Here is a 14,474-nt window from a genome sequence, read left to right as displayed (position 1 = left end):
TAACCACCCAAAAGGATATAAGGATACCACTGACCCTTTTTTCAAAACGTTTGTTAAAATGCCGAATGAAATTAAATTTTATTAAACTTAACCATTACTTAAATGGTTAGTTTAGTTGAATGCAAGTTAATATATTTATTTTACTCACATAAATTCGGATATTCAATTGCTTCTGTCCAAAATTGAAATGAAGAAAAATATTTTATACTTGGGACGTGTGGCCCGAAAAATGGTTTGATTTACTCTGATAAAGATTTTAATTAGTAATATGTTCTTATCGTATTCACAGCGACGTGCATTAAGGGAGCAAACGAGAAAAGCGATTAACAAGTTTCCGATGTACACGCAGCTTCAAAATAAGTGAGGCGTATGGTTGTAACAGTACTACCCAACGTACACGCACGAGCAACACTCATACAGGCCAGTTACAAGGACGCAGAGAAAATTATCAAAAGCGCTTGAAGTAGATTATATGGATAAAGCCAAAAAATAGGAAAATCTGCTATAGCGCAAAAAAATAGAAAACTATGATAAATATTTTAACGAGATTGTCCAAAATCTCATAAAATTTTAAATGAAACCTTTATTTCCCAAAAAGTTTAAAACATTTCATTCTATGATTTAAATCAATAGTTTCCAAAATTTATTTAAACTTCGCAAAAAAATAATTTTAAACAATTTACCACCTGGAAGAAGGTTTCAGTTCTACTCTTATCATTATTGACTATATAATTAATCCCGTTAGCTACTTCAACCTTTAAGAGGTTATAGCGCTAGCAGAGAAGGTATATGTTCCATCATTACTCGACCATGGCACGACAAAACGACTCAATGGACACTTCAATAAAAGATACTCCGTTTTTACTCCCCTCTCCAAATTCATCTGGGAAGGAACTATTTCCGGTCGGTCGGTTAAACGGTTAGAATGGCTAGCCAAAAAGTCATATTTAAGCCAATTGGAGACGCGTTTTTGCCCTCATGAGAATTTTGCGTCAGATAAGAAATGCGTCGACTTATGTTAATTTTCGATAATATATTTTAAGGTAAAATATATAATGTTACTAAAACTAAATATAAGAAGATAATATTATTATTATTATCATCCTCTTATGTTATATATAATTAAAATTATACGGAATATTTTTATATTAGCGGGCAATTTTAAGGCTTCTCATGGAGGCAGAGTTAATTCATTTCGTATAAAATTATCTTTCGGAAAAAGAAAACTAATTCCTTTAGAACTAAACGTATTACTTTTGCAGTACGGTATGCAACAAGTGTTTCCTTTTAACCAGGTAACTTTTTTGGCATGTTAAGGCTTAGCAAAAAACCGATGTTATGTTCGAGAAAAGTTTCCAGCTTTCTAATATTTCAACAAGCACTATATTAATAGTAACATAGTAACTCATTAGTCCTGGCTGTCGGAATTCTTGGCAATTTCTGGGAAGATGTTTTATTTAAGCGCCTATAGCAAATTCATCTTTACGTCAGAATCGATTCAATATTCGAAATTCAGTGAGTGAAATTAGTATTTTCACAATCATAATCGTAACTACTGCCTTTAGTTTAATTATTTGGTATATCATTGACCATTTATATATTTTTGAGAACAGTGCGAGAATAATAACAAACTAAATTATGTAGTAACAGTAATATAGTTCGCGAGTTCGCACACATTCCATAAATGGACCTAAATTTTGAGAAGCGACTCGAAGATAAAGGAAAATTCGCAAGCCCCGCAAATATTGTTATACATTATAACTCGTTGAATATTTAGGAATAATTCTTTGTTCAAGTGATTAACAGTTATTTTAGTTCTTGTTAGTTTATTAAATTAGCATTTACCAGGGTTACGAACCCGACCAGTTATCGACTGCAAAATAACCGTGGCTTTGGGAAGGGAGATAAGAATAAAACTTTATTTAATTAAAATAGGCTGTACGCCGATACTAAATTGTAAATTAAAAAAACATGACGACGATAAATTTAAACTCAGGTTCTATTCGAAAAAGGTGATTATGAAAAAGATCGGTGGTCACGGGATTTGGTAATTTTTGGGTCATGTACTACCAAGTAGGAAGTATTAAAATTGGCCCTTTTTGTAAATTCGTACTTCTTTTTTATTTCAATCAATTTTTTTTCGTTTTTCGTTCTGTGAGAAGTTTGTTGTAGTTAAATTAAAGTAATTTAATAATTAAATGAAATATTATTAAATTGCAATCCGAATTGATTTTAATTATTTTTCAGGTTTAATTCCTTTCATTCATTTGCGTAACTCAGGTTCTAGTAAAATATTGGAATGCTTATTGGTATGGTAAATGGTTTGGGGACGCTGACCGAAGAGAATGTTCGACTAACGAAAGAAAATCAAGAACTGGAAAAGATATTACCGAAACTCTCAAGAGCCAATTGAGATCTGTCTTGTGCAAATATGGAAATAGAAAATCTTAAATAAACAATAATTTCAATTTAAAGGTACAAATTCCCCTTACAAAAACATTATTAAGAAATCTTAAGAAAATTCCACGGGGTTTGAAGGAGCTTTTTTGAGTTTAAACGTTGGGAAAAAATGTCCCAAGAATTCTTACGAAAATTTAAGGGAAGTTTTGTTAATAACCACCTTTGGAAGGTTAGCATGCAATTTCAGCATTTAAGAATTCATACGAAATTAACTGCTTAAATAAAATTGGATTGTGATACATTAAAATTGGAAGAATTTAAAAAGCTGATTACGTTTTATTTTTTTATTTTAATTAAACATTCATTTTACGACAAGGATATTATTTTCAGTTATTCGTTAACGCAAATTACAATTTTTCAAAATTAACATATTAATTTCCATTTAATACTATGTTAATTTATAAAAGGTATTGTTGTCCTTTAGAGCTGACGACTATTACACAATCGATAGATTTTTCGTTATTGGCTGAAATTAGTTGTTTCCCTGTTGCCATTTCAAATGTAAATATAATTTTTGATAGCCCAGATAATTTAAACTCATTCAAATTAGTTAAAATTTTGAACCGACAAATATAATTCACCATTTGCGATGGAATAAATCTAGCTTATTGAGCGTAGCTCTCTTAGCAGCGAGTTCTATGGGAAAGTTTTGTCCGTCCGTTATTAAGTTTCAAAGGAGGGGGGGGGGGGCGCAAGAGAAAGAGGAATGGTATGAGCCACGGGTTGCGAGCGAGAGAGAGCGAGAGAGAGTAAGAGCGAGAGGGTAGGGGGGCGCTAGACGGGGATAGAAGCGAGTTGTACGGAAACGTTTTGTAGAGAAGTGGAGGGGGATGGTAAGGGCGCTAGACGGGGTGTCAGAGGCGTTAGCAGAAGAGAGACAGAGCGCGAGCTGGTGGAAATTTTGTCCGTTCGCGCTCCGAGGGGATGCTAGAGAAAAGGGGTAGATAGGTAAAGACTACATAAAACCATTTCGAATTTTTTATTTTTATTCTACGATTGGATTACACATTTATTTACACCCTTATTTCAACTTATAAAACTTCAATTGGTATACCACCACTGCCAGTTTCCTCCACCTCAACTACTCCTCTCCATAATTTCATCACAGTTTCCCCAGACATTAAAGTGAACGGTATCAAACTGGCCAATTTGTCGAATTCGTCGTCACTGTCGACGTTAAACTCCAGATCGTCCGAAAGGTTTCTCCTTTTAGAATTACGTTATTTAATAAAAAAATTCCATATTTTATAAACTCATTAACGGGAAAAATAGTTACTTTGCTGGAGGGGCGGCTGCCTTTTTAACGGGCGTTTTGTGGGCCGGAGAAGTATTGAAATCAACGGTTGCCTTTTTGATGGATGTTTTGCAAGCCGACGACTGAGTAGGAAAGCCGGTTTATTTGGTGGTTGTAAGCGATCACGCACCAAAATTGCAAAGGGAACGTCTAAGAATATATTAGAAATGGAAGGCAGACGTAATTTTATAATGACAAACGCTTAAGATGTTGCAAGTGCAATATGCGTTGATGATTATGAGGAATAAAAACGACTTCGTTATATTTGCATATTTAATAAAACAATTGATGATATTTACGATGGGTCCTACTAGTTTCGTTTCGCTTAGCAAAACATCCTCAGGGACTACACTGTCCTGGTGAGTCCTCCGTCATTTTATACAAAAATATCTCAACCTTTGTTACAGCGAAGCTGATCGTTTAAAAAAAATCCTTTACTCTATACATCCAACTATACTATTTTTAATTTTTTTTTTATATTTTATATTTTTTATTTTTTAAGGAGAGAGAGAAGTGCCATCTGGGGTCTTTTAAATTTTACAATTAAAACAGGGGGATATTTTAAATTCTACAAATACAATAATAATTTATTAACCTTATACAATTTTAATTTCTAAGTTAGAAATTAAAATTGTATAAGGTTAATAAATTTTTATTGTATTTGTAGAATTTAAAATATCCCCCTGTTTTAATTGTAAAATTTAAAAGACCCCAGATGGCACTTCTCTCTCTCCTTAAAAAATAAAAAATATAAAATATAAAAAACATTTAAAAATAGTATAGTTGGATTGAATAAAAGAGACACGATACTTCATGACTGATTAAAAAGGTTTATTTGTATTTACAATCACGGCAAGCTTTCGAGCCGTTGCTCCTTTTCAAGCCGAAGTCTTAATAATGAAAATAAAATTAAATTTAAAATTGCAACCAAATATCAACCACAATTTTTTACAACTCTTATCCGGTGACAAATTATTTTTTCCGTTTTTTTGGCACTTTAAAAATCTCCCCGGGGTTTTATGTCTAACGGACCGTTATCTTGGTTTAGTTTTCCTAAAGAAATTATTTTTTTTGTTAATAACTAATGTACTTCTGTCTCCTTAATATAAGCAATGCGCTTAGTTAGGAAGGGTCACATGTGATATACAGTGAAATATTGGTTTTTTTATATTGTGTGCTATAACATTAATAAAAAAATCACAGTCAAGGCCTGATGTCCAAATCCCTACTTTAACATATGGTCGGCGATGAAGCCTACGAACTCTACACCATTTTCGACATCACCGTTCCTGCAGGAGTTGAACTCACGTTGGCGCTAGTATTCGCCACGTTAAATTCAAGTTACGCGCCCTTTCAGCGCAATACCACTTGACAAACCATTTTCAAATTATTTAAACTAACTCAAAAATTAGCACGCCTCTGCAATCTCGGTGCCGTGAAGGATATTACGTTATGCATTCTGATGGCGATGGGGTACACAATACGATCTCAGCAAACGCATCTTTGCAATTCGAAATAAAGCTACAAACCCTATATGTTTCCCGTTATTCACGACCCCGTTCGTTATCCGAAATTGTTCAATTAAGAAAACGTGAGACTAAAGATGTAAAGGTTCATGGTTCGCTTCAGGTCTCCTTACTTCCGAACAAAAAAAAATCGATTTCTTCGCGTTATTCGCGGTGTTGTACGAAGGCCGAAAACGTTTGGTTGGGAGATGCTATAAGTTACGCGAAGCAATCGCGGGCTAATTTCCTTCGTTTGAAAAACAATCACTCTAACCACCTGCCAAAACTCAGGATCTTAAGATGTAGAGTATCGATCTCCCAACTAAGTAGGGGAGGAATGAGATTTTTACTTCGCGTGGTGGAGGTGTGGTCCGAGGTGTGTGTTAAATCTCCATAGGATTTTGCTGGATGAGATTTCTGAATCAGGAGGCTGAGGTGTATGTTAAATTTCAATACCATTTTTGCTGGATGGGATTTTTACTTAGCGTGGTGGAGGTGTGGTCCGAGGTGTGTGTTAAATCTCCATAATGTTAAATTTGCATAGAGTTTTGCCGGATGAGAGTTCTAAATCAGGAATGGCGGAGGTGTAGGTTAAATTTACATTCGAATTGTTTGCTGGATGAGAGTTCTAAATCAGGAATGGCGGAGGTGTACGTTAAATTTACATTCGAATTGTTTGCTGGATGAGAGTTCTAAATCAGGAATGGCGGAGGTGTACGTTAAATTTACATTCGAATTGTTTGATGGATGAGAGTTCTAAATCAGGAATGGTTGAGAGTTAAATTTCGATAGAGCTGGGTGATAGTTCGAGACTATAGAGATAAGTTTATAAGATAAGAACTTGATATCGCGCGTGTGTATTTACTACGAGATAATACTGATATATAAGACGCGTCGGGAGAGACAATCATCTGTCAATTTGTGGAATAAACGAAACACGGCTCCACGTAACAACTCTAAAGATCTAGTCCAACAATGGAGATCGAAGACTGTTACTTAATTTTCTCTCAGAGATTCAGAAAAATTAACATTTACCTAAGATATCGAAGATAAATAATTTCAGAGTATAAAAAGGGAAAACCGTATAATAGTAAGACCATATTTAGAAAGTTCACCATCTGAATTGTATTGGAAGTGACTCCGAGGAACCTTAAAATGTAAGTAGGAATACTCAGTGATAATTCTTAACTTTGTCTTAATGTATTTATTTTATAGGAATTGTTCATTTCCTGTGTCTGCTGACAAAGGGTTAATCGTTTATGCAGATGAAACCATCCACTGCGGTCTATTAGATTTAACAAAGGGTATCAAACTAACAGAAGCGGAACTGCAAGAGCTATGGACAAAGAAAGATGCCATTGAAGCTTATTTCAATAACGAAGCTGAAACTTCGTGGGTTTTCACAGGTTCTGAAACCAAACGGTTTTCGGTTCATATATTTGCCGAACAAAAGGTTTTAGATGTTAGACCCAGCCGATAAACTTCCCAAGATTGTCAAAACCTTTCCTTCCCTGTTCATTGTAAACACTGATACTTCAGAAGGTGGAGGAATACACTGGTGCTGTGTTATAGGTGTAATATATATATAATTAAAGAAAAAACATGTTAACAATCTTTAATTTAAGGTGCGCAATATACATATCAAGGAAACTCAATACTACATTTTTTGAAAGCTTCGGAAACAGTCCAGACTTGTTTAAATTTAACTACTTTATAGAAAGAAACAGTTTAACTGTAACCTATAATTCATACCAATTGCAGGGGAATACTAGTGTAACGTGTGGGGGGTATTGTGTATATTTCGCTATTAATCTATGTAAGGGAATTAAAATGTTTAAAATATTACAAAGATTCACTAAAAATAAAAAAGTTAACGACTGTATGATAGCTGAATTCATGTATAAGAAATACTCAATAAATTTGTAATAAAAATATTTTTGCAAATTTTATTTCCTATTTGAAATAACAAATTAAGTAATTATTTATTTTTTACCACATCTCTCCTCAATAACATCTATCCAACAATGTCCATAAGATAATGTTTGAACACCGTCAAATAAAATGTATCTCTTATTATCACAGGGATTGAGGGATATCTTATTTTGCGCTACTGTGTAAACATTGTGTTTATCACTCACTATCCGCTTCATCGAATTCACCGATATCTTTTTGTCGAATAAGCACACGCGATAATCTAAGTGGCGTATATATCTTTTTACTACACGTTTTGAAATTCCCTTCAATGTTTTCTTTTCCCCCTTTTCAGAGAGAATACTATAAACTTTTGGTCTTAAACCAACAAACTCCTCAATCGGAGTTCCGTCAAGTTCATCTTTCATTTTACCTAACACTTTTTTATTTTTATCGTTATATAAAAAATGATCTGGTGGGTAGTTCGAGAAATCAAATCGATTTGAATCCTCCCCGAAATCTGCGTAAATATCCTCTGTTTGGAAATCATATGTAAGTGAATCTGTGTCTGTAAAAAGAAGACGAGCACGATTCCCGTATTTAACTCTAACATAATCATAATGGAAATCGTAGATAAGCAGTTTGCTCAGCTCAAGGATTGTAAAACCTACATAAATCGGCCTACATAAATTAAGAACTTTTTTCACCTGTTGAATTCCAACGAGTTCGTTGTGAAAAATTGTGAACTTTTCAAAGGTGGGGGAGGATGCTTTCTTTATAGCCATTTCAGGGGTGTGCACTAGATAGAAATTTATACGATTACGTATGTTCTCCATCGTCTTACCAAATATCGAGTTGTTCAAAAGTTTGTAATAGTTTTTAGAAAATTCGTCAGTAGCGGCTTTTCGTTTCTCTGTATTAAAATCGATATATGGTTTTAGCCACGCTTCCTGTTTAAAAGTTAAGATACGTTGAACACTTATGAGTTTCATTCCTTTAGATATATAATATTTCAAGTTTCGGTAATGAACTACATATTTCTCTCTATCGTATAAGTTGGGGGTTAGTTTAGGTACAGTGTCTTTAATCGGGATGCCCAATTCCTCCATCATACGATTGTAGTATTCGGAAAACATGTGTTCCCTAATTTTGATCGATTCCGGAGCTAACGGATAATCATTATGCTCCTCGTGAAGCTCTTCCGGGTACTCTAAGTCTACCTCTAAAATATATCCGATTGGGGAATCATCAGAGCAGTTTAAAATAATCCCTTTAGTATACTCTAAGAGGTTTTGTTGTAAAACCAGAAACAGGTAAAGGATAAGACATAGCCATACCATACTGGTTATTTATATCTAGGTACATTATGTAATTGTTAGGTTTTGAAGGGTCGTATGTTTCGGGGAGGTATGGGTTATTCGCCCTCGCAAAGCGGTGAGATATCATGCTAACACCACCACGAATCCCCTTTTCTATAAATAAATTCATATCAGGGTCTAAGAACAAATCCAATTTAACTTTGGTCATGGGTAACATATTCTCCCATGAAAAGCCAGGACTTGTGTAACAGTGTGCGGGGTCTAATCCGAAATCTTCTATCCCCATATCTCTAAAGTTTTCAAAGACATCCGCTAACTGAAGAGTATCAACCTTCACATAATGGTCGTGCAAATCTCCTATTTATAATTAAACAAAAAATAAGATATGATTGAAAACTATTATATATTTGTTTTAGAACTTACCGAGAGTTTGAATATTGAGTCTCCTCCAAACGTCTACCACGTTGTTGTATTTTTCATCAGAAATATTTTCCTCAGTTAGCGAACTGTAGAAGGCTTCTTTCGGTGGTAGTTGTGTTTCGTTAAATTTCTCGAAACTGTCCATATACTCATAAGGATAACCCTGTTTACGTAAGAGCAGTTCTACTTGTTCCGGTGGGTAAAAACTATTTAAAATCTTGAAATGGTTAGCTCCTTTCCTGGCAACGTTAACTACTAAAGACTCGAGACTGTCAGCTAGAAATCTGTAGGAATCCAGAAACCTCAATGATCCGAAAGAAAAACTGATATAATTTTCCGTGGTTGATGGGATGCAGGAAAGCTTCTTTTCTTTTTGAATACCAATTCGTTGCATTATCAAATGAGCGTCGTATCTGAAATTCATTAAAAAATAAAATCAATCTGTTTCGACGGTGGTTTCGAGAATGTATGAAAATCTTTCCCCCACCTCGAAAGGTTGTGCATTATAACGGGGATAAACTTCACAACTTTAAGTCTTAAATTGCATTCATTGTGAGCCATACCACGGAATTGCCCTAAAAAAAAATAAATAAATAAAAAAACATTCATTTTATTTCCTTATCAAACGTAGAACTGAATACCAGAATAATGACAATGGTCTCGAACAGGTGTGTCCTCACTAGTGAAATACTCTTCACAAATATGACATTTATCCCAATTATATGTTTCCTCAATCTCTTCCAAGGAAAGATTAATTAGAATATTCCCCTTTAATTCGGCTTGAATGTACTCCTCCTCCAGCTTCAAACTTTCTAGGAAAACATCCACCGCGTCTTCGCCCCGATAACAAACGGGGGGGTTAGCTCCTATAACGGAATTATTTGCGATAAACAATCTGTATGAAAAAAAAATATATATATATTTTTCTTACCGTTAGGTCCAACAACAACGTAACTAAATCCACAAGCTACATGTTCCTGTATTCTAGTCGTGGACGATAGTTTTGAATCAGGAAAACACGTATTTACCCTATTCAGAATCGATTCGAAATCAGCGTAGATTACGAATGGAACCTTCTGTTTCATCTCAATTTTTTTAAATTTTAAAATAGGTTCTTTGAATGGTAATTTAATACGTTGTGGATCGTGAACGCTGCACTCAGATTCATGATGGTTTATCTCACAATTGATACCGGAAAATCGGTGTAAACAATAGTGGCAGTAGAATGTTCGTCCGTTGTGATTCGTGAATTTAGATAAAAGTCTGCTCAAACTTTTTATTAAGCAGAAATGGTGATATTTCTCGTCAGTGATAAACAGAAGATTAATCTGACGACCTTCTAGCACTTTCACGTCACTTATATAGCGCGGGAAAACACCATCTTCATATGCGAATATGTTTATTGACAAGTCATTTTTCTTTTCAAAAGCTTTAAGCTTTGAGGGATTAAATACGAATGGGAACGTGATGTTTGAACAATCTATCTCGTTTTCATACCCTTTGTAATTAGTAACACGATTTGGATTATCTTTAACGGGATGTAGATGAGCTAAAATACACCACAAAAAACACTTTTCATCTGTAGATCTCACGTTAAGCACACCTTTGGTACTCTTAACATTGTCAGGGAGTTCCATATATGTCCCAGCAACAAGTGGTAAATATTTAACAATATCAACTTGAAAAAATTCAATATTCTGAATCTTAAATCCGCTTCCCATATCCTCAAATTCTTCCATAGCTTTCACGATTCGGTCTATACCTACCTCGATTTGATTAGCTAACTCTTCGGGTGATAATGAAGTGAAAGTTTGACTTCTAAAATATAGGTGCGCTTCCACAGTTTGCCCTTCCGCTACATCACGCGTATAGCGGGCGCGAATAAGAAAATACCACTTTATGCCATTCTGACGAAGACGGGTCTCCAAATATTCGATAAGAGATTCCTTTATTTTCAGGATTAAAATACGTGGTTCCACAAAGTTTTCAGGCGGGGTGTATCGGGAACTGATGACTGCACCACCCAAAGCTTCCACCACTTCGATATCCAATTCAGGTATATCCTCCTCAAGTTCATCAAAATTTATAATGTCATCTCCTCGGTTTACGGGCGGTTCAGGAGGGGGGGTGAGGGTTGATGAGGATGAAGAAGGTATAGAGAGGATTGATGGAATGTTAGGTGTGGACGAAGGAGTTGTTGGTGAGGTATGGGAAGGAGATAAACGGGAATGGAATATAGGGGGATGAAGTATTCTACTCGATGATGCTGAGTTGGTGGAATTGTTATCCAAAATTGAAGTGAGGGTTGTTGCTGAATTCTCGGTTTTATCCACGACGTTCTCATCATTAATCCTTTGATGAATAAGGGAATGACGGTTAAGGTTTTCTTTCCGTGTAAAAGAATTTTCACAAATTGCGCAACTAAATTTCTTATTTTCATGCTTCTCCCTAGTATGACGGTTTAAAGCATCTTTTCTACTAAACTCCTTCGAACAAATCGCGCACAAAAACCTTTCTACAAGAGAACTGGATCACTGTTAGACAGTTTTTAAATGGTGAATGAATTGAAGAATTTTATGGGAGCCCTTATATATCAACATAATTTAATCAATTATTTCGATTAAGACCCACCACTTAAGAAATAAATATATTCAATCACAGATAATAAACTCCTTTATTATAAGTTTTAATATAAATCTTTTGAATTAATGATATTTTCAAGATTTTTATTTACAATATTTTTTTTAATTTTTTTGGGGTTTTTTTCCACGTCTTCCGGTCGTCTCTTCTTTTCCAGTGGGGCGGGTGAATTTACTTCGTTGATGGCGGATATTAACGCTGGAGAAATGAAGCTCTCAAACTCTTCGACAGGTGCGGCGGGGGTTGATGAGCTGGCACCCTCTCCATTAAAAACGGCTAGAACCGTCTCCATTTTCTCCGCCTCCTCTTTCGAAGCACAAACCATCCGGCGTTCAATCTAATTGATTGAAATTTCGTAAAAACACGTTTATAGAAAGCGATTTCATAATATTTAAAAACGGTCCTACCTTTATAAATTTATTTGACTCTGGTCCCAACCGCTCAAAGATTTTGTTGATCTTGTGATGGGTGGCTAAGTGAACATCGATGTACTCTTTAGTGTGGTTTACATAACTTTTTCTCTTATACCAATTGTTGTAGTTATCCACAATAATTTTAAGGGCCTGGAAGTCGAACCGGAAATTGGGTATCCCGGCGACGGTCTCTCTAAGCACTGAAAGGCGAATCACCTGCTGCGTCTTGCTCGTGTCTACTGCTGCTTCTGCCATGATGCTACTGCTGTTACTTCCACTCGGTTGAAGAAGAATATGGATACATTTAATGGAGATTCACAGCCTTTTATTCTAAAAACCTAAATCCTTGAGAATATAATCATACCATTGGAAACTTCCCAAATAGAAATCAATTTTTCATCAAATGGTGAAATCACGGTTTAATTGGATTTTTTTTAAAGATTAATAAACCCACGGAAAAATATTAAGTTGAAGATGTGACGATATAATAAGATAATTCCATATTAATCGGAACCACTTTTGATTATTTATAAAATCAATTATAATAAATGTTTATGGGGAGAGACTTCAGTTTTCTCCGAGCCTGTATAAAAATATTTTACGTTAGCAATTAAAGTTATTCTCGCTTTCTCTCATTTTGTTTTAAAATGGATGTTAAATTCGTTAAATTAACCGAATTCGCGTTCCCGCCTACGCGTGCTACTACACAGTCGGCGGGTATGGATTTGAGATCGGCGTATGATTATACAATAGATGTTGGAGATAGAGTTGTGGTGAAAACAGATTTGTCCATTAAAGTACCACGGGGCACGTACGGCCGTATAGGTATGTAATTCCCATTTAGTTTCGATTTTACTTCATGATTACAATATTATGATTACATTATCTTAAAGCACCCCGTTCTGGTCTCGCTCTACATTATGGTATCGATGTACTCGCTGGCGTAATCGATGTGGACTACACCGGAAACGTGTGTGCTATTCTTATCAATCATGGAAAGGAAGCGTACAAAATTCAAAGAGGGGATAGGATAGCGCAACTGATTTGTGAATGTGTTATATACCCATCAGCAACGGAATGTGATGTCAGTTTACTTCAATTTAATATACACCCCCAAAAAGTCTTAACATGATTTCTTTAAACGACAGCGGTTAGATGAAACTGAAAGAGGATGTCGAGGTTTCGGTTCAAGCGGGATAAATTAATTGAATGTAAATAAAAAAAAAAAATATTCATTTTAAAATAGAATAAACCATTTTTTTATTTTTAATTGTATGTAGATAGAAAAAATTTGAATAAATAAAAATATTCATTTTTTAAAATGAAATAAACTATTTTTTTATTATGTTTTGTTACATTCATTAAAAAATTGTGCTAATTGTTGCGACTTAAACAACGCGCAATTATTATTTTCAGCATGATATCTACAATTAAATTCCAGGTTGAATTTATTGAGGGAACTATATTTAGAACATCCTTTGTCTTCCAAATTTCCTACATTGCATCCTAAAAGTTTGGATAAAAGCGCGCTTTTTTCAGAGCCCTTTGTGAAAAACTCCATCGACTTAGCAGAAATGAGCGCGAAAACATCTGATAAGTCATCTTCCCCTTCGTCCCAAAGTAAACCGCAAATATTACGGGAGATCCATGAATTTGTACGTCTATCCTTGTTAGTTAAGTATCCGTATGGGAACGGAGCTTTGAAGTGGAAGACTCCTTTTTCTCCTGTTTCCGTTATGACAAACGCTGCCTCTTTTACAACATATTCGCCGTTCGCACGAAAAAAGTTCCCATCTATAATACACGGCATCTTCTAAGGGAAAGAACAACTTTTTAGTACAGATAGGTATATAATACAACTTTATAGTTGTAACACTCACTTTCTTAGCTTTCTTTTTACAATAATTTATCCGAGTTGATGAGTTTAAGAGAATTATTTGCGCCGGTTTCCCCCCGTCGTGCGCTTTATATACCATATTTATCTGGCCCTAATCACGCACTGATAATACCAAAACGATTTCCTCCTCTAAAAGGAAAAATTATATACACCTCCACCACGCGATTCAAAAATCTCATCCAGCAAAAATGGTATTGAAATTTAACATACACCTCAGCCTCCTGATTCAGAAATCTCATCCAGCAAAATCCTATGGAGATTTAACACACACCTCGGACATTCCTGATTTAGAACTCTCATCCAGCAAAACTCTATGCAAATTTAACATTATGGAGATTTAACACACACCTCGGACCACACCTCCACCACGCGAAGTAAAAATCCCATCCAGCAAAAATGGTATTGAAATTTAACATACACCTCAGCCTCCTGATTCAGACATCTCATCCAGCAAAATCCTATGGAGATTTAACACACACCTTGGACCACACCTCCACCACGCGAAGTAAAAATCTCATTCCTCCCCTACTTAGTTGGGAGATCGATACTCTACATCTAAAGATCCTGAGTTTTGGCAGGTGGTTAGAGTGATTGTTTTTCAAACGAAGGAAATTA

At 35.1% G+C, this 14,474-nt stretch overlaps 1 protein-coding gene across 1 annotated transcript; it reads left to right on the top strand.

The window, feature by feature from the left end:
* Positions 1-12,609: 12,609 nt before the first annotated feature.
* LOC149944415 (deoxyuridine 5'-triphosphate nucleotidohydrolase-like) lies at positions 12,610-14,200 on the top strand. Its single transcript, XM_090176348.1, has 3 exons — positions 12,610-12,787; positions 12,856-13,046; positions 14,090-14,200. The coding sequence occupies exons 1-3, from the start codon at positions 12,610-12,612 to the stop codon at positions 14,198-14,200; spliced, it is 480 nt and encodes a 159-aa protein (XP_090032474.1).
* The last annotated feature ends 274 nt before the right edge of the window (positions 14,201-14,474 follow it).

The sequence above is a fragment of the Leiobunum rupestre genome, chromosome 5 (genome assembly GCF_980474605.1).
Source record: "Leiobunum rupestre chromosome 5, qqLeiRupe1.1.hap1, whole genome shotgun sequence".
Taxonomy (NCBI): Eukaryota; Metazoa; Arthropoda; class Arachnida; order Opiliones; family Sclerosomatidae; genus Leiobunum; species Leiobunum rupestre.
The sequence above is the reverse complement of the archived record's forward strand: the minus strand, read 5'-3'. Positions and strand labels throughout refer to the sequence as shown.

Coding starts and splice junctions, on each gene's coding strand:
- LOC149944415 (XM_090176348.1), top strand. CDS start 12,610: ATGGATGTTAAATTCGTTAAATTAACCGAATTCGCGTTCCCGCCTACG. Junction 12,788..12,855: donor GGGCACGTACGGCCGTATAG/GTATGTAATTCC, acceptor ATTATCTTAAAG/CACCCCGTTCTGGTCTCGCT. Junction 13,047..14,089: donor CATCAGCAACGGAATGTGAT/GTCAGTTTACTT, acceptor CTCCTGATTCAG/AAATCTCATCCAGCAAAATC.